The sequence below is a fragment of the Pan paniscus genome, chromosome 5, assembly GCF_029289425.2.
Source record: "Pan paniscus chromosome 5, NHGRI_mPanPan1-v2.0_pri, whole genome shotgun sequence".
Classification (NCBI taxonomy): Eukaryota; Metazoa; Chordata; class Mammalia; order Primates; family Hominidae; genus Pan; species Pan paniscus.
In genome coordinates this window covers 152724569-152745514 of record NC_073254.2, presented here as the reverse complement: position 1 = coordinate 152745514, position 20946 = coordinate 152724569, and the positions used below count along the sequence as shown (strand labels likewise).

The following is a 20946-nucleotide window of genomic DNA, read 5'->3' as shown; positions in this document are numbered from 1 at the left end:
CGCCCACCCAAATACGTTTTTTTTTTATGGTGACTCTTTGACCAAATAATTTTTAATTGATTTTAACTTTTTACCCCTTTAGCTAAGTTCATTAATCCCAAAATGGCAAATTAGGAAGTAGGCTCTTTTAGCAGTGAATTACAATTAATCAATGTTCCCTGTGGCAAAATAACCTTACTTTATTTTATAACTCAGTTAAACTAAAAATTTTAATCTTTACCTGATCAATCATCTTTATGAAAAGTCAACTATTGAAACTGTATGTGCTGAATTTGGTTTTTTACTTCTGAAGATTTAAAACAATATCAATGAACTCTACAGCAAATATTTTCTTTACATCTCAGGGATTTTCCTATATTTAAATTGCTCCTTCATTTACTAACTTCTAATTCTTTTTTGCAATTACCTTTGTTACTCAAATTCTCAGTTTCAGTGAGACAATTTTTAGATGCTGCAAATAAAAAAACAAAGGAGGGAATTTAGTCACCTTGATTTTGTATCAGAAGTGATTTTCCCTTTCCCTGTTAGCCAAACAAAAAATCCAAAACTCTAATCAACATCATTTCTATCTTTTACAGCCAAGGACAGAGAAAAACATCCAGATTTGGGAACACAATAACAGATATGATTGTCCCCACTTCTACTGCCAAAATTTTAAAACTGTTAACTCCTCCTCATCAGCTTACCTGACTACTTAAAAGCAAAAGAGTTAATTAAGTATTACTAATTGGTGATACTAGATCAATGAAGGTAGGTCATGGCCCAAATTGTACTTACAAAGATGGAAGAGCTTAGTTGTTTTTATTAGGCATCAACTGCATCAGAAATTTCATTAGCACTTAGCAAATTTGCCTATGGTCTTCTTAAGGTGATCATTTTGAATTGGGTTCTTTAAAAGACATGAATGACTGGCTGCGGTGACTGACACCTATAATCTCAGCACTTTCGGAAGCCAAGGTGGGTGGATTGCTTGAGCTCGGGAGTTTGAAACAAGCCTGGGCAACATGGTGAAACTTCCTCTCTACAAAAAATAGCTAAAATTAGCCTGACATGTTGGTGCGTACCTGGTGTTCCAGCTACTAGCGAGGCTGAGGTGGAAGGATCACTTGAGCCTGGGAGGTGGAGGCTGAAGTGAGCCATGATCATACCACTGCACTCCAGCCACAGCAATAGAGCAAGACTCTGTCTCAAAACAAAAAAACAAAAAACAAAAAAATCCCAAAAGACACGAGTGTTCAGACACTCAGTTGCAGACATTAAAAGAGAGCACAGACACATGTGCTGTTTTGGGTATAAAGGAAAGACTCTGGAATCAGGAATGAGAAGCGAACATCCTGCTCTGTCGCTCTAGCTGTCTATGCCTCAGATTCCTATCCTGTAATAAGTGGGCATTTGGGTTACATGATTTTTAAACTCTAACAGCACTCATAATCTATTATATACCAATCACCTATGCTAATTTACTAATTATACACTATATAGTATGGTTATATACTAACAGTCTATTATACAATCTGCTAAAAATTCATAAAAATATCTATCCCTTTACATTTTCCACAAAAGGGCTTGACCATTTTTCCTGAATTATTTTTAGTTTTCTGCTCTATAGAGATAAGAAAAGTTACTCCTTTAATAGAAACTTCTATTCAAAGCAGAAAATATGAGCAGATCTTATTTATAGCCCCTAGGCCCCATTCTTAACAAAACATTTATCTCAGTATGAAGGAAAGCACAGAATAAACTTTGTTTATTCGTACCTACTCTTCTATGCTGTTTAAAGCATTTCCCTGACTTTCACCAAAGGGCTGGATAAAAATAAAACAAATCCTTTATTTGGTAGGATTGAGCCTGGGGAAGGGAGAATATGAATGTCCTAAGAAGGCATCTGAGATCACATCCTGTATTTGTTATTATTATTATTATTTATTATTATTTTTCTTTGAGACGGAGTTTCACTCTGTCGCCCAGCCTGGAGCGCAATGGTGTGATCTCAGCTCACTGCAACCTCTGCCTCCTGGGTTCCAGCGATTCTCCTGCCTCAGCCTCCCGAGTAGCTGGGATTACAGGAGCCCACCACCACTACCGGCTACTTTTTGTGTTTTTAGTAGAGACAGTGTTTCACTATGTTGGCCAGGCTGGTCTTGAACTCCTGACCTCAGGTGATCTGCCTGCCTCGGCCTCCCAAAGTGCTAGGATTACAGGCATGAGCCACTGCACCTGGCCTGTTAGCATTGTTTTTAAACTCATTGTTGTTATTTGTGGCTAACAAAAATGTGAGTTACATCTTCTCCTTATTACAACACAGATAATCTTTATCACCAATCCTGGACTCTTCCCCTTCCCTGGCATCTTCCTCCAAAGCAAGGGGTGGGGAGGGAGGAAAAAGAAGGAGGAGAAGGAGTAGGAGGAGAAGGAGAAGTAGGGGGAGGAGGGGGAGGGAAGGGTGTAAGAGAGAAAGAAGGAAAGAAGCGGAGTCTCCTGAGGCCTGGGGCCCCTGAGCTGAGATTCCTCCTCTGGCCTAGGTGCCTCGGGGTATTGGTGCTGTAGGCACTAACTATACAGCAGTGAACAAACCAGACACAAAATCCTGCTTTTCTGGAGCACATGTTTTCAGTCCTTAATAGCAATAAGTAAGTCAGAGTGTAGATTTGGGTAAATTTTGTTCTCAATATTGTTCTGTGTTACATTTTCTTAGTAGCAAGTATTTAATTTCCCCCCCCATCTAAAAATAAACACAATGTAAGTGACTCAACAGAACCAAAAAAATTGTTGTCAATTTTTAAATTTAATAAATGAGATATTTGTTGGGATGTGATTTTTTTACATGAGAGTTAGTTATGAGTTTCTATTAACAAAAGCTGGAATTGTTCTATATTTGAATTCGGGTGTCTTTTGGAAATTCAACATTAAATCTTAATAGTACATGCTGTTCAATCCCTGTAATACTTTCTGATTGTCTTAAATGGACTGCAACTTTTCTTTCTTTAAGAGTGGTCAGATATATTGCATTCTTAAGATTATAAAGTAGGCCAAGTGCAGTGGCTCACGCCTGTAATCCCAGCACTTTGAGAGGCTGAGGTGGATGGATCACAAGATCAGGAGTTCAAGACCAGCCTGGCCAATATTGTGAAACCCCGTCTCTACTAAAAATACAAAAATTAGCTGGACGTGGTGGCGTGCACCTGTAGTCCTAGCTGTTTCAGAGGCTGAAGAAGGACAATCGCTTGAACCTGGGAGGTGGAAGTTGTAGTGAGCTGAGCTTGCGCCACTGCATTCCAGCCTGGGTGACAGAGCAAACTCCGCCTCAAAAAAAAAAAAAAAAAAAGAAGAAGAAGAAGAAGAAGAAGAAGAAGAAGAAGAAGAAGAAGAAGAAGAAGAAGAAGAAGAAGAAGAAGAAGAAGAAGAAGAAGAAAAAAGATGATAAAGCAAAAGGTCAGTAACTGACAGCCACATGTTATGCAAACATTCTCCCCTCTGTAAATACTACATAAATGTTATTTTTGCTTTCAGAAATCACTAAACCTTGGCCATGGTCACTTCCTCTTTTCCAACCTCTGTGGCAGTTTTTGCCCTAATAACCCTGCAGGTTGGTACTCAGGACAGTTTTATAGCTGCAGTGTATGAACATGCTGTCATTTTGCCAAATAAAACAGAAACACCAGTTTCTCAGGAGGATGCCTTGAATCTCATGAACGAGAATATAGACATTCTGGAGACAGCGATCAAGCAGGCAGCTGAGCAGGTATTCTCTTATTTCTGTTAATCATAATGTATACGAGGGGCATGGGAGCTGGTGGAAGACGAGAGAGCTGAATTGTCTGTGTTGTACATGGAAAAATCATTTTTATTTCGCTTGTTTTGAACAGGGTGCTCGAATCATTGTGACTCCAGAAGATGCACTTTATGGATGGAAATTTACCAGGGAAACTGTTTTCCCTTATCTGGAGGATATCCCAGACCCTCAGGTGAACTGGATTCCGTGTCAAGACCCCCACAGGTATTTTAACTATCTTAGTCTTTTGTGCAAAAGTAACTCTCTAAAATGTGCACGTTCACCAAAGCAAAATGATTGCTCTTGAATTATCATATATCATATATGTGGTATATGTTATGGTTATATTTATCTCAACATTTGTCAGATTTTAAAAAATTGTACTTAGATACTATTTAACAATCTTTTGTGATTGAAAATCTTTATTAAATTTTGAGAAAATGTGTAAATAGGGTATTCCTGCAAGAAAAACTAAGGGAAGAGATCTCATAGATACAAGTAGTAACTTAATTTCTGAAGTAGACAGTGGATTGTGTTAGGAATACATTCCAAAGCCTCTGCTGAAGGGACACCCTTTCAATGTTATAGAGTCTCTCCATCCCAGAGTTGCTTCTTAGGCAGAAAGACTTCACCATGTATTTTCAAGTGAATCATAAGACCTTATGCTTTGAAACTGCATTTTCCTAGGCTCACAAAGCTAATTTTCCTGGGAAAAGTTTATCTAGAAACCTTCTAATTATATTAAAAATCTGGGTCCTACTGTCATCCTGGAGGTGTCAACATGGCAGTTGCATGGACAAGTCTGGCATGAAAAGACAAAATTATATCTGGAGATAGAAAATCAAATGTCAGCATATAGATGGTGTTAAACACCATGATGAGTTCACCTGTGGAGTGAGTTAGAGAAGAGTTTAGGTATAAGGCTTGAGCCCTAGGAAATTCTAGTGTTTAGACTCGGAAGAAAATGAGGAATCAGCAGAAGAGTCGAAGAAGAGCAACCAATAAATAGGAAAATGAGAGGGTGGGTCCAATAAAGAAGTGAGGTGTTTCCAGAAGGAGGTGTAATTAACTGTGCCAACTGCTGTTGAAAAGTTAAGATGAGATCAGGTAAAATGTGGGGGTCACTGCTGGCATTAGTAAGAGTTTGGGTGATAGAGATAAAAGTCGGAGTGCTCTGAAAGAGAATGGGAGAGGAGGAACTGGCAATAGCAAGAGGGACTGATCTTTTGAGGAGTTTTGCTTTAAGAGAGAGATGAGGATTAAAGCAATATTTGGAAGGGCATGTTTGGAAGGGTCAAAAGAGGTTTCAATTTTATTTTTTAAAGATGGGAGGTACTAGAGGATATTTCATTGCTGATGGGATGTTTCAGTAGAGAGGAGACCCTTGATGAGGCAGGAGACCGAATAATGAATTTCTGGAGCAATAGAAACGGTGTGGGAAGTATTCATCAAGTGTATAATCATCTGTGGCTTTTAAATTATGATATTTTTAGGCATAGTTTTTGTATTGACTTAAGTTCCACTTAAGTGGTTACAGTTGCTATCGTTTCCATATAAAGTGACTAAAATATTTTTTTAAAATTGAAATTTCTTAATTATAATTTGGTTTAGATTTGGTCACACACCAGTACAAGCAAGACTCAGCTGCCTGGCCAAGGACAACTCTATCTATGTCTTGGCAAATTTGGGGGACAAAAAGCCATGTAATTCCCGTGACTCCACATGTCCTCCTAATGGCTACTTTCAATACAATACCAATGTGGTGTATAATACAGAAGGAAAACTCGTGGCACGTTACCATAAGGTAAGAGAGAGGGACGGACGTGTAAAATGGAGCGTGTTGTGAGTGGTCAATGCTGGGTTTAGGAGTTTGAATTTCATTCCCTATATGATACAATATTACTAGAGGGTTTTTTTTTGTTTTGTTTTGTTTTTTGTTTTTTGAAAGTGGGCAATAAAGAAAATGACACTTTGGGCTGGGCGTGGAGGCTTATGCCTGTAAGCCCAGCACTTTGGGAGGCTGAGGCAGGTGGATCACTTGAGGCCAGGAATTTGAGACCAGTCTGGCCAACATTGTGAAACCCCGTCTCTACTAAAAAATACAAAAATTAGCTGGGCGTGATGGCACATGCCTGTAGTCCCAGCTATGTGGGAGGCTGAAGCAGGAGACTTGCTTGAACCCAGGAGGTGGAGGCTGCAGTGAGCCGAGATTGTGTCACTGCACTCCAGCCTGGGTGACAGAGGGAGACTCTCAAAAAAAAAAAAAAAGAAAGAAAGAAAAAGAAAAAAGAAAATGACACTTTGGAAAAAACTACTCAGAAAATCATGTAGGCAGAGAACTGTTAAAAAAAAAAAAAGTGTCATGATGGTCCAGGATTGAGATAAACCTTTTGCACATATAAAACAAATAATTTTAACATAAAAAAAGATACTAAGGTGACTATAATCTGGGCACTGTTTCAATAATTTTATATTTTTTTAGAGACAGGGTCTCACTGTTGCCCAGACTGGAGTGCAGTGGAGCCATCATGGCTCACTGTTAACCTCAAACTCCTGGGCTCTAGCGATCCTCCTGCCTCAGCCTCCCAAGTAGCTGAGACTGTAGGCATGTGCCACCATGCTAATTTTTAAATATTTTTTGGAGACAGAGTCTCACTATATTGCCCAGGCTGTCTTTGAACTGTTCACCTCAAGCAGTCATCCCACCTTGGCCTCCCAAAATGCTGAGATTAGAGGCATGAGCCACTGAGCACAGCCATAATCTACATACTATTTAATATCGAAATGGTATAAAGATGTTTCAAAATTGTATGAATCAGCTTCGCATAAGTTAATTTGCTATCAAACCACAAAATACCTTATTTTCTACACCAGCTAATTTAATTACCACCTTATAGATTTAAGATCAAACCATAAAATGTTTACTTTAAATTCTGAATTGAAAAAAGGAATCAAATAACCTTTAAGTCATAATTTTATACTAAACTAGCTAGAGAAAGAAGGCTGGCCTTTTAAATGGATATGTGTGATGTACAGGCAGTATGAATGTCCCTTCTCCACACCCAGATATTTTCTAAGCATCTTAAACTGTAGCCTCAGAATCTTTGGAGTGGAGAAATTATCTCCTGGCAGTCTCAGTTAAAATATAAATATTAATTAAGAGGAGGGATGTTAAACCAATGGTTTTCAAATGATTTCGATCATGGACCCCTATTGGAAAAAATCGTTAATGTAAGTCCTCAATATTTGTATTTTTGTGTGTGTATTTATAAAGTGCAACAATTTCAAAATGCTTTCTTCATAATTTTGTGGATTTTGACAGCTTCTTTTCATATATATCACTGCACTTCACTTTCTTCTTAAAATGTGTCTCATAGTAAAAATAGAAAGGTCAGTGCTTCCATTTTCTTGCTTGGGAGATTGTTTGCATTATTTGTATTATCTTTCAATGCAGTTTATTTGCAGTAATCATTTGAAGCTATTCTGCCATTCTGTAAATGTGCAGGATGGCACAGTGCACTGAATGTGGACAAACTAGCAAGGAACCTGCAGTCACCCTGTCTAAGTTGAGAGGCTCTCACTCTTCCCTGAGGGTACCTCAGGGACCGTTTGTAACCCATGACCTCTGACATATGTGAACCTAATGAGAATACCTTGTCGATCAATTCCTTTTTTTTTTTTTTTTTTTTTAGGCAGAGTCTGGCTCTGTCATCCAGGCTGGAGTGCAGTGGCACGATCTCAGCTCACTGCAACCTCTGACTCCCAGGTTCAACCCATTCTCCTGCCTCAGCCTCCTGAGTAGCTGGGATTACAGGTACATACCATCACACCTGGCTAATTTTTGGATTTTTTAGTAGAGATGGGGTTTCTCCATGTTGGCCAGGCTGGTCTTGAGCTCCTGGCCTCAAGTTATCCGCCTGCCTTGGCCTCCCAAGGTGCTGGGATTACAGGCATGAGCCATCTTGCCTGGCCTGTCAATTCTTAAAATAATAGTAAAGCTCAATTTCTTTTCTATTTTTTAGATATTTTTTCTACACTGCAGACCATTTTATTAACTGTTGATTCCATTTATTATATTAGACTAAGTTTTTTTTGAGTTTACCTAGAAGGAATCGGGGAATTAAATACATTTCTTTCTATGGTAATTTTGAAAGGTGGGCAAGAGTCACTGAGATTATTTTGGATGGGACACTAAAGAGAGAGATGACATCTCTCACCTGACTCACAGGTATTTATTATGCATCTATTAATATTACGTTTCTAGGCACCAAGGATTCAAAGAAGAATAATGCATGTTTTTTAACTTTTAAGAAGCTTATAGGGCCAGGTGCTGTGGTTCATTCCTGTAATCCCAGCACTTTGGGAGGCCCAGGTGGGTGGATCATGAGGTCAGGAGATTGAGATCATCCTGGCTGACACGGTGAAACCCCGTCTCTACTAAAAATATGAAAAAATTAGCCGGGCATAGTGGCACGTGCCTGTAATCCCAGCTACTCGCTTGAACTCAGGAGGTGGAGGTTGCAGTGAGCCGAAATCATGCCACTGCACTCCAGCCTGGGTGATAGAGCGAGGCTCCGTCTCAGAAAAATAAAATAAAATTAAATTTAAAAAAAACTTACAGACTTTGGGGTTTATGGGGGGGTATTTGGCTCTTAACTGAGAGAGAGGGAAAGAGAGAGAAGGGAGAGAGAGGAGATGAGAGAGATGCTATGGACGTATGTTACATATTCCTCCACATTTTCCTTAGAAATTTACTTCCAATTGCCAGATTTATCCGCTTCCTAGGAGATTCCCTGCAGTTGACCATAGCCAAATCTGTTACCAACTTGGAGGGTTTTTATGAGTCATTTCTTCAACAAACAAGGTTTTACTGGTTTTCTCCTATCCATTTGTTGTAGTACCACCTGTACTCTGAGCCTCAGTGTAACGTCCCTGAAAAGCCGGAGTTGGTGACCTTCAACACTGCATTTGGAAGGTTTGGCATTTTCACGTGCTTTGATATATTCTTCTATGATCCTGGTGTTACCCTGGTGAAAGATTTCCATGTGGACACCATACTGTTTCCCACAGCTTGGATGAATGTTTTGCCCCTTTTGACAGCTATTGAATTCCATTCAGCTTGGGCAATGGGAATGGGAGTTAATCTTCTTGTGGCCAACACACATCATGTCAGCCTAAATATGACAGGTAATTCATGACCAGGTTAGATTTCATCTTATATTTTTAAGTGCAGAGAAATGAATGCCTCAGTTATGACTTGTATTAATTTTTTGCTTGTTGGAAATTCTTACTGTGTTTGTCATAGTTTCACAATAGAAAAAAAAAGCTAGCACTTGATTATAAGCTATGGTTATACTAAGACCTTTATGTGTATTATTCATTTAATTATTACAATAATTATATGAGATAGATAGTGTCATCCCAATTTTGCAGATGAGAAAATTGACATACAGAGAGTGCAAGTAATTTGCCAAACGCTACCCAGCTACTACTTTCCTCAGTGGCCATGGAAGCCTCTATATCTTGCCCTTTGTCTCCTCATACGGCTGCATGGCATATCCTCATGACATGGCTGCTGTCTTCCTCTAGAGCAATTAATGAGAGGGGACAAGAGAGAAAAGGGAAGAAGCCACATTGCTATTTATGACTAGTTACCCACCATCACTTCTGCCATGTTCTATTCATTGGAAGTGAGTCACTAAGTCCAGCCCCTCTTCAAGGGGAAAGGAATTAGATCCTCCCACCAGAAAGAAGAATTTTAAGGAATTTTTGGATATATTTGAAAACCACCACAATGAGGAATAGGGGAGAATTTTTATTCCCTTTCCCCACCTTTCAGGAACTCCTGACTACAAAGATTTTTGTAGTTGGTTTAATTTTCCATAATGCTAATAAATAATGCTATTATATTTAAGGTTTAATTGAAATGAGACCAAGGAATGTTTATTTTAATCTCTTCCATTAGAGAATAGAAGTAGTTAGGTGTTCAGTGCAATTAGAAACATGTATCCTCTCTCATCGTGACTAATATGGTGGCGTGATAACATGCCCAATTCTGATGGGGAAATTGGCAGTTTTGGTTTTTTTGTGTGTGTTGTTGTTTTTAGAAGACTTGTCTTTTATTCACAGGAAGTGGTATTTATGCACCAAATGGTCCCAAAGTGTATCATTATGACATGAAGACAGAGTTGGGAAAACTTCTCCTTTCGGAGGTGGATTCACATCCCCTATCCTCGCTTGCCTACCCAACAGCTGTGAATTGGAATGCCTACGCCACCACCATCAAACCATTTCCAGTACAGGAAAACACTTTCAGGGGATTTATTTCCAGGGATGGGTTCAACTTCACAGAACTTTTTGAAAATGCAGGAAATCTTACAGTCTGTCAAAAGGAGCTTTGCTGTCATTTAAGCTACAGAATGTTACAAAAAGAAGAGAATGAAGTGTACGTTCTAGGAGCTTTTACAGGATTACATGGCCGAAGGAGAAGAGAGTACTGGCAGGTAATTTCAGTTCAAATGAAAGGGCGTTCAAGTGAAAGGTAAATTCCAGGTTAACTTTTTATATTTGTTCCAGAAAACCAGGTGCTTTTCCTTGGCTTGACTCCATGCATTGATGGCAACACACACACACACGTGCATTTATACACGTACATACACTGGGATAAAATATTTACAATGGGAATTAAGTATAATCTTATTGCTTGCTTTAAGCATATTTAAAAAATTATTAACCTAACCATGATGAGTTTCGATTTGACTAATAAACCAGCCTACTGTGGAGAACATCAAGAAGACTTCCTTAAGTGGGTTTGCCAACATATCTAAATTATAAACAGTCTTATTTTCACTTGCAAAACTAACAGTAAATAGAGATACTACTTTTATTTTAGTTTCTCTTCTAATCAGGTGTCCTGGTTTTTGTATAGCTTTCTTTTTCTTTTCTTTTCTTTTCTTTTCTTTTTCTTTTTTTTTTTTTGAGACAGAGTTTCACTCTGTCACCCTGGCTAGAGTGCAGTAGCATGATCTCGGCTCACTACAACCTCTGCCTCCCAGGTTCAAGCGATTCTCACGCCTCAGCCTCCTGAGTAGCTGGGACTACAGGCGTGTGCCACCACACCTGGAAAAAAAAAATATATATATATATATATACACACACACACACATATACAAAATATTTTTAGTAGAGACAGGGTTTCACCATGTTGGCTAGGCTGGTCTCCAACTCCTCACCTCTGCTGATCCGACTGCCTCGGCCTCCCACATTGCTGGGATAACATGTGTGAACCACCACACCTGGCCTTGTATTGCTTTCAAATGACAAATTTTAAAGATGAAACTTTTTATAGAATGTTGGCTCTGAATTTGTATTTTCCTATTATACTCCATGTCCCACTGCCTTCTTCTAAAGAAAAGGATTGGGAAGAGAGGTGAGATTAAAGGGTGGAAAAAATTTTAATATCCTTTCAGCTTCAGTACTCTTCAGTACTATTGTTGCCCAAAGATCTCCACTTCATTGAGCTCAATGCCATCATCTGACATAGCAAACTAATGGTTTAACTCTAATTCTAAACTGACTTCTTTCTCTTAATCCACTTGTTATTTAGGAAGTGGGTTGATTCTCAAGTCACTGGCCATTTTTAATAAAGCAGTTAATTATAAGAAACATGATCCAAATCCTTTTCCAGAGAAAGATAATGTTTGCTTCGCTGTGGTTATAAACTAAGGCAACATTTCTGGTACGAGTAACTTCAATGTAAGGCATTGCGTTTTATCTGCGGTTGTTCCACATAGGTCTGCACAATGCTGAAGTGCAAAACTACTAATTTGACAACTTGTGGACGGCCAGTAGAAACTGCTTCTACAAGATTTGAAATGTTCTCCCTCAGTGGCACATTTGGAACAGAGTATGTTTTTCCTGAAGTGCTACTTACCGAAATTCATCTGTCACCTGGAAAATTTGAGGTAAGAGGACTTTTATAAGAGTATTTTCATTTTATATGTTCTCTGAAGTCAAGTAAAACAAGCTATAGCCACTCTGCCAGTTAACTTCTGCTGTGTAACAAATTTCCTCAAAACCATTTCTTTATCCCTGGTTCTGTGGGTTGGCAATTTGAACTTGGTGTAGGTAGGCTGTTTTTCTGGTCTGAGATAGGCTCAGTTGACGTTGGCTGGGCTCATTGTGTCTGCCATTGGCTAGTGGGTTGATTAGGACTGACCAGTTTGTGATTGCCTTGTCCTGGACAGCTGGGATTATTAAGGCCATCTCTCCCCATGGTCTCTCATCTTTCAGCAAACCTGAGCTTGTTCACATGTTAGCTGAATGAGTCCAGGAGCATCAAGAGAAAAAAAAATCTTTGCAAGTTCTTTGCAAATCTCTGCTTGCACCGTGTTTGCAAATGTTGCATCAACACAGGAAGTTACATGAGCAGTGGTGATTCAAGTGGCAGAGAAATAAAGAACTCAGACCTCTCAATGGGAAGAGCTATAAAATCGCACGGCAAAAGGACATGGGTCAAGGAGGGGAAAATATTGTGATCATTTTTTCAATTTATAACAACTAATTATAAAATGATGATACTTCATTGGAAGAACATAATAAAGAACATACCTAGAACTGTGAATCTGAGATACCATTCATTGAAGAATGTTTATAGATTTTTAATTTCCTTTTGTCACTAGTGAAGACAAACAGAAAATCAGATGTTTATTTCACATTTTTTTTTTTTAAACAGAGTCTTGCTCTGTCACCCAGGTTAGAGTGCAGTGGCATGATCATAGCTCACTGAAGCCTCAAACTCCTGGGCTCAAGCAATCCTCCTGCCTCAGCCTCCTGAGTAGCTAGGATTTAAAGGCATGCGCCACTGCACCCAGCATTTGTTCATAAATTACAGTGGCTGTAGCTAATTAATTCACAAATTAAGCTGGCTTCAAATTAGAATTATGACTCTGCAGGCTTATATCTGCTAATATACAACATTTGCACACATGCACATACACGCATACATACACATATTCCAGTGGTTTGAATATTAATGTCTTCTCTGAATTGTGGCAAACAGTGGCAGGGTTTCAGTAACTAGGGTGAAATCATTGCATATCCTATAAAATAGGGTCCAAGTTAATTCAATCAAGGCATCAAGTAAGGAAGTCTTTAAAATTGCAGATTGCTTATGGTCACGTATCTGTATCTGCTGTGTTATCAGAGTGGAATATATCATACTTATAAAAATACTTAATTCTGTGAAACCAACAATTTAACATACAGTGTAACCTTAAGGCCATAAAATCCAAAGATCAGGAATCCTTTGCTGCCATAGAACCTGTTTAGGTAGAATCTCATGAGCAAATTGAGGCTGGAATAAAAGCTGAAGTGCCAACTACAGAAAATCATGATTAAATCTACAGCAAGGAGTCTGGGGCTAAAATCCAGTAGCTAAAAGTGGCTGGACTGACATAAATATCTATCTGAGATCACTTCAAGGAAGTGAGAGAGAGAAATCAGGGTCACCAAGGTAAACTTAGGAGGACATAGGGTCTAGCCATATTGATGCATTATATTCTGTAAGCCTGAAGATTTAAACTGAGCACACAATCTAATTTTCTGGTACTACTTTGCCACTTTTTCCATGTCTTGTACTCATAGAAATCTATCTCTTTGAGGAATTGTCCCAAAGTAGGACTGAACATTTACCTGATGAAACTACTTCATCCATGGGAGAAGGACAAAAAAATGCTAGAGTTTTCCAAACTAGGTTAAAGGTCCAAAGCCAGAAATACCATTTCATTCTTACTCTGAACCACATAAGTGTTTGAAGGTGGATGGTGATAGTGCATGAAGAGTTGGAGAACGTAAATAATTTATTCTATTACTACTTCCTTTCTTTGTTTTAAAAATATCATCCCAAATGGCTTCAGGCAGTTAAGAAGAGTTAGAGAATGATTCAAGAGAATACATGTTTAAATGCTTAACTCCATAGTATTTGTACATCTCAACTCTTAAACATTCTTTTAAATTATTTTTAATTATTATTATTATTTGAGATGGCGTCTCGCTGTGTTGCCCAGACTGGAGTGCAGTGGTGCGATCTCAGCTCACTGCAAACTCTGCCTCTTGAGTTCAAGCGATTCTCCTGCCTCAGCCTCATAAGTAGCTGGGACTACAGGTGCATGCCACCACGCCCAGCTACTTTTTGTATTTTTAGTGGAGATGGGGTTTCACCATATTGGCCAGGCTGGTCTCGAACTCCTAACATCTAGTGATCTGCCACCTCGACCTCCCAAAGTTCTGGAATTACAGGCATGAGCCACCATGCCCGGCCTTGTTTTTAATTTTTGTGGGTACATAGTAGGTGTATATATTTATGGGTTACAGGAGATATTTTGATACAGACATGCAATGTGTAATAATCACATTAGGGTAAATGTGGTATCAGTAGGTCTCAACTTTTAATGATTCTGTGAACTTGTCATGCTGTATCCCATCTCTGGTTCCTTCTTAGATGGAAGGAAGGAGGGAAGGGGGCATAGCACCTACCATTTAAATTGGGCACCTGTAGTCATCATTTGGATCTTGTCTTACCTGCTCCAGACCATTTGCAGAAGAAGGAAATGAGATATAGATTGTATTACACCAAAAAAGATATGAAAGAGCCATGTGACAGCTGGCAGGGAGGGTCTTTGGAATTGTAGTCCCTTGGAGGGAACATCATGGTGAGGGTGAGGCAGGTCTTTATTTTATAAGTGTAGATTCTCTGTGGCATGACTTTCACTGAAGTTCATCAGGTTCTAAGGAACAGATACTAATCAAATTTGCAAGATAGATAAGCAAGAACACCAACTTGTTATTTTAAAAAATAGGTTCCCTTAGCTGGGAACAATGAACTGTATGTCAAGGAGACTCTTCATTGGCAAATCCTCTCAAAAGTACAAATGATAGATCAGTTTGTTTTGTGAGTGCAGAATTAAAACAAAAGGAGTTGGGCATTCTTGGAAAAGATTTCCAAGAACCCACGGAAGCCTGAGGCAATGTGATTCTTCTCTTTAGGGCTGGTGATCTAAAGACCATGTAGGATCAAGGTGCCCACTTTCCTCAAAAAGAGCCAAAAAAAAGTCCAATAACCCATTCTTGGTTTTTTTAGTGCTTCTTTTCTCTAGAGACCTTGCAGGGCATGGCTCTTCTGTGAATATGTTGTTTCTAGAGAGAGCAGTCAGAATATTGAAGATGACAAATGTTTTACATCAGTCACGTTCATTATGGCTTCTTGAGTAGTTTCTCAGTTCTGTTGATGGATGCACACTCTCTCCGTAGATATTTACACGTTATCTTAGAGGATCACTATTGCAGAGATTTCAACACACTTATTGTGTATCCTCAACCCCCACCACCACTTTAGTTTTATGTTAAAAGGGTGGTGTTACCCACCATGCCCACAAATGTGGAAACATCTTGCTTTAGCACCTTAGGCAACTCTGGTGTATTGTCAGAAGCACTGGCAGAGTCTGTTCTCTGTAACTAACTAGTTAGATAACCTTGGGAAAGTCACTTAACCTCTGAATTTCCTACTCATAGAAGAGAATATTTTCCTCACTGATTTGGTGAGGATCAAATATGATAATGCATGTGAAGGCACTTTGTGAATGGTGAAGTACAATCATTATCTTCTGGGATATTTAGTCATTTTTCTCCTTCCAGTTGTAAAGCATCTATTTTCCTAATTTTCAATTTCTTCTCCACTCCAACTAATTTCCCAATTTTCAATTTCTTCTCCATTCCAACTCCATTTCCACAACTAATGGGTTCATTTTATTTTATTCTTGTTCTGTTTATTGACTGTCTATGCATGTTTCCTTCTGTTCTTGTTCAATTGCTTTGTACGCATTCCTCTCTTAGGAAAACTCCACTGTGGCTTCAGGCTAGATCTAGGCATTAATGCCTTTCACAGTCTGATCTCCACCTTCCTCTGATCATATTCCTTCTTCTCTTCTTCACCAATCTTCAGCGCTAGCCAGTGGTGTGATGTAACTTTAAACAATTCCTTCTCTGAGGTAGAAAACAAAAAGCCCTGACTTATGGAATTTGCCAATTTTCATTGTGTCAATATTCCCACCATGATCCCACCAGCTTCAAGAATGGATCTGTTGGCAGAGTTTGATAGCTCACGCCTGTAATCCCAGCACTTTGGGAGGTTGAATTGGGAGGACCATTTGAGGCCAGGAGTTCGAGAACAGCCTGGGCAACATGGTGAAGCCCTGTCTCTACTAAAAATACAAAAATTAGCTGGGCTTGGTGGCACGCCCCTGTAATCCCAGCTACTGGGGAGCTTGAGGCAGGAGAATCACTTGAACCCAGCAGGCGGAGGTTGCAGTGAGCCAAGATCATGCCACTGCACTCCAGCCTGGGTGACAGAGCGAGACTCCATCTCAAAAAAGGCGGGAAAAAAAAAGAATGGCTGTGTTTAACAGCCAGCTGTCCAATTTCCTGGAAATTTAACAATCTGTTCTCATGAGCCTGTGCACCACTAGCTCCAGCACACCACTGGTTTTAACCAATCTAGAATGAGAACTCACATTGCCTTGATCTGTCACACACACTTCTGTCTCAGAATGAGCCTTTGCTGTTTCAATGTCCACTTCCCACAATGTCTTCCGCCATACAGCCCTTGAAAGAAATTCCTAACAGCTTGAGTTTTTGGCAGCTTGTGTCCCACTCCGTGAAACAGACCAGTTCAGTTTTTTTTTCTCAGACCTCCTAGCACTTACCTGTTCTCTTCTCTGATACACTGATAAACTGATTTCTCTCTTTATGTTTAGAATCCGCTCCATTTCACCATTAGCTCTTTAGCTTCTTGAGGGAAGGATGTGATGTATACCTCTCTGGTTCCTGATTGTCTTGCACATAATCGAACTCAATGAATTGCTGCTGCTGATTTTGACTTTCCATTAATGGTTACATTTGATTGTTGAAACTAAAATCTTGGGCCCTCTTGAATTGCTCTAGTCTTCATTATATAGCAAATGGCTGTCCCCTGCCTGGCCTACTTGCTGCATCCTCCTAAATCAGAAATGATTTGACTATACATTATATCTAGGATGGTTTCAAAATGATTAATTTGCTTTTAACTTGTATGTTAAGAAAGCTGACTGTACTTTTCCCACCTTTCTTTAGGTGCTGAAAGATGGGCGTTTGGTAAACAAGAATGGATCATCTGGGCCTATACTAACAGTGTCACTCTTTGGAAGGTGGTACACAAAGGACTCACTTTACAGCTCATGTGGGACCAGCAATTTAGCAATAACCTACCTGCTAATATTCATATTATTAATGATCGTAGCTTTGCAAAATATTGTAATGTTATAGGGCGTCTCTTTATCACTCAGCTTCTGCATCATATACTTGGCTGAATGTGTTTATCGGCTTCCCAAGTTTACTAAGAAACTTTGAAGGGCTATTTCAGTAGTATAGACCAGTGAGTCCTAAATATTTTTTCTCATCAATAATTATTTTTTAAGTATTATGATAATGTTGTCCATTTTTTTGGCTACTCTGAAATGTTGCAGCGTGGAACAATGGAAAGAGCCTGGGTGTTTGGGTCAGATAAATGAAGATCAAACTCCAGCTCCAGCCTCATTTGCTTGAGACTTTGTGTGTATGGGGGACTTGTATGTATGGGAGTGAGGAGTTTCAGGGCCATTGCAAACATAGCTGTGCCCTTGAAGAGAATAGTAATGATGGGAATTTAGAGGTTTATGACTGAATTCCCTTTGACATTAAAGACAATTTGAATTCACCTAGTTTTCTGTGCTAATGTTTATCAGGAGATTTACTTTCCAATCAAAAGGCAATGTCGACATTTATTTCTACAGTGAACGTAGTTTTGAGTGCTAGAAGAATTGACGGCTATTCCAAGTTCATATCAAAGGAGACCTGACCCAGGGCACTCATAGCCCCAACTGTTCCACCTTAAGGCTATGGCATAATTTAACAGGCAGAAATCTCATAACACAAAGACCATGACAGTTAAAAGTTACACTATTTTCAGCATTTGGTTGACTTTTTACAAAATACACATATTCCATGCTACTTGAAGTAAACTAGTATATTTGTTATTGATCATTTAATTCAGATACTCTTAAAATTAAAGAACTGATTTTGAATTTTCAGATTTATTTTCTGATTTTTATCTCCCAAAGTATTTTTAAGTTCAATACTTTTACATAAAAAACACAATTGAAGCATTTATCTTTTGTTTTTACATATTGTCATAAACCTACTTATGGATTTGATTTTAAAATTCTACTAAAATACACTAGAAAAGTAAGATTTCTTTTATAATCTCGTGGTTAGTATTAAGAGAAGAAATATGGAAGTTAAGCCACACTTTGTATTTAATTTTGAGAAGAGCATACAAATTCCCTATGTTCAGCATTGGGACATCAAAGATGGCAATTTTAAAGCTGTAATGAACGTGCATTTGTGTATATAGTCCAAATCATATAATCATCAAAGTTTTATGTTCTTTTTTTCTTTTTCTTTTCTTTTTTTTTTTGAGACAGAGTCTCACTCTGTCACCCAAGCTGGAGTGCAATGGTGGGAGTTCAGCTCATTGCAACCTCCGCCTCCTGGGTTCAAGTGCTTCTCCTGCCTCAACCTCCCAAGTAGCTGGAATTACAGGCACCCACCACCATGCCAGGCTAATTTTTGTATTTTTAGTAGAGATGGAGTTTCGCCATGTTGGCCAGGCTGGTCTCGAACTCCTGACCAGGTGATCCACCCACTTTGGCCTCCCGATGTGCTGGGATTACAGGCATGAGCCACCATGCCTGGCTTCTTTTTCCTTTTCATAAAGTATGGGACATTTAAAATTTGCCAAGTTTTGCTTGAGGAAGTTAGATGTTGTGCAGTGGTTTTGCAGCATGTATTTTGGCTCTTGGGCAATGACGTTTCATTTGCAGAAGTTTAGATGTTGATTGAAAATCAACAGCTGACCTTAAACAAACTGGTTTGAGTAAGATACAAGCAAGGAGCTCCTTTCACAGAAAGGGACAGTTCTGATTCAAGCTTGGAGCTCTCAGCTGTACCTCAGTTTGTTAAAAATAAAAACAAAAAACAAAAGCACCAAGTGCCAAGGAAATTAAAGAGCACTTAATGTTCTACTGTAAAATTGCCTGCACCACATTTTAACCCATCTCCACCGTGGTTTCTCACATACATTTTATTTTATCAAACAACCCAAGCATAGTTTCATTTGGCCTTAATATTTCTTTGATAACTATCTTTCATCCCATTTTATTTTATATTTATTTATTTATTTATTTATTTATTTATTTATTTATTTATTTATTTTTTGAGACAGAGTCTTGCTCTGTCGCCCAGGCTGGAGTGCAGTGGTGCGATCTCGGCTCACTTCAAGCTCCGCCTCCCGGGTTCACGCCATTCTCCTGCCTCAGCCTCCTGAGTAGCTGGGACTACAGGCGCCCGCCACCACGCCTGGCTAAGTTTTTGTATTTTTAGTAGAGACGGGGTTTCACCATGTTAGCCAGGATGGTCTCGATCTCCTGACCTCATGATCCGCCCACCTCGGCCTCCCAAAGTGCTGGAATTACAGGTGTGAGCCACCGCGCCCAGCCTCATCCCATTCTAAAATTTCATGTTAGTTCTTGAGTCCCTTGTGGTTCTGGAGATAGTAAACAAAGCTCTTATTTTCTCCTATTTGGCTTTCATTAGGCTTTTTTCCTGAAATGCTCTTTTACAACTTCCTGGTTACAGCCCCCTGTATTACAAAGTCACATGCTCAGCAGCAGCCTTCTCTCAGGGCTCACTACCTAGCCTTCCTTCATTCATTCAGGAAGCATTGATCACCTACTATATCCCAAGCACTAAGTACTGAGACAGTGGTCTATGCATTCTCTTTGCTCCCTTTGCCACTCTGTGACATTGCCCCCTTTGATATGATCTATTTCCATAATTTCTATGATATGCTCACAACCTGCTTTGCAATTACACTGCCCCTACTTTCTACTTTCTTTGCATTTTGACCTGTCCTCATAATGTTGGCTCATTGCTCTGTACAGGTGATTTCTGTCAGCATTCTTTCTGTTTTGGCCTCTTTCCTAAATTCTTTTTACATTTCTAACTCCATTCTGACCATCATTCCAAGATAGTCCATGGGTGATAATGTTCTAAAAGATATCTGAGGCTGGATGCCTGCTTAGGTCAATATGGTTATTATACCCACACGCACACTCACATGCTTACACTGAGCCACACGCAGCTACTTCCAAGGAAAGCATTCCTGAGAAGACATTTGGACAAAGAAACAGGGACAACTGTGAAGAGGATTTCTTGAGTATGCAAATAAGACAGAAAGTACTTGGAATGGGAAAGAAAACATGCCTGTAATCCCGGTACTTTGGGAAGCTGAGGAAGGAGGATTGCTTGAGCTCAGGAGTTCAAGACCAGCCTGAGCAACATGGTAAAACCCTGTCTGTACCAAAAATACAAAAAGCCAGCCAGGTGTGGTGGTGTGTGTCTGTGTTCTCAGCTACTCGGGAGGCTGAAGTGGGAGGATCACTTGAGCCTCTGAGGTCAAGACTGCAGTGAGCTGTGATCACGCTGCTACACTCCAGCCTAGACAAAAGAGCAAGATCTTGTGTCCAAAAAAAAAAAAATCAACAATTTATTTGAGAATTTCTAGACCACGTGAAGCTAAGTCAAAGGAGAAAAATAATGAGAGTGAACTGACTAATTTCAATTTACCTGTCTTCAAGAATTCTGTGACATCTTATTTTGTTTGAATATGGATTGAACAACCCTGCTAAAAGCTTTGATCAGTTATGTTATAAACCTTTGCTTCCCTGTTCTGTTTCATTTTGCATTTCAGAAATTAATTTTAAAAATACTGCACATCTACTACCATCTGATCTTTGACAAACTGGACAAAAACAAGCAATGGGGAAAGTATTCCCTATTTAATAAATGGTGCTGGGAAAACTGGCTAGCCACAGGCAGATAATGGAAACTGGCCCCCTTCCTTACACCTTATACAAAAATTAACTGAAGAATGGATTAACGACTTAGATGTAAAACCCAAAACTATAAAAACCTTAGAAGAAAATCTAGACAATATCCTTCAGGACATAGTCACGAACAAAGATTTCATGACAAAAACACCA

At 39.2% G+C, this 20946-nt stretch overlaps 1 protein-coding gene across 1 annotated transcript; it reads left to right on the top strand.

The window, feature by feature from the left end:
- Positions 1 to 2849: 2849 nt before the first annotated feature.
- Positions 2850 to 17649, top strand: VNN2 (vanin 2). The gene is made up of 7 exons (XM_008953014.4): positions 2850 to 3742; positions 3867 to 3997; positions 5384 to 5576; positions 8671 to 8959; positions 9902 to 10275; positions 11566 to 11736; positions 16940 to 17649. Exons 1-7 carry the CDS (start codon positions 3530 to 3532, stop codon positions 17129 to 17131), a joined length of 1563 nt encoding a protein of 520 aa, XP_008951262.4. The 5' UTR covers positions 2850 to 3529; the 3' UTR covers positions 17132 to 17649.
- Positions 17650 to 20946: the final 3297 nt, after the last annotated feature.

Bases quoted from the DNA above. Each gene is read 5' to 3' on its own strand.
- VNN2 (XM_008953014.4), top strand. From the start codon at position 3,530: ATGGTCACTTCCTCTTTTCCAACCTCTGTGGCAGTTTTTGCCCTAATA. The intron at 10,276-11,565 runs GTAATTTCAGTT...TGTTCCACATAG, and splicing joins GGAGAAGAGAGTACTGGCAG to GTCTGCACAATGCTGAAGTG. The intron at 11,737-16,939 runs GTAAGAGGACTT...ACCTTTCTTTAG, and splicing joins TGTCACCTGGAAAATTTGAG to GTGCTGAAAGATGGGCGTTT.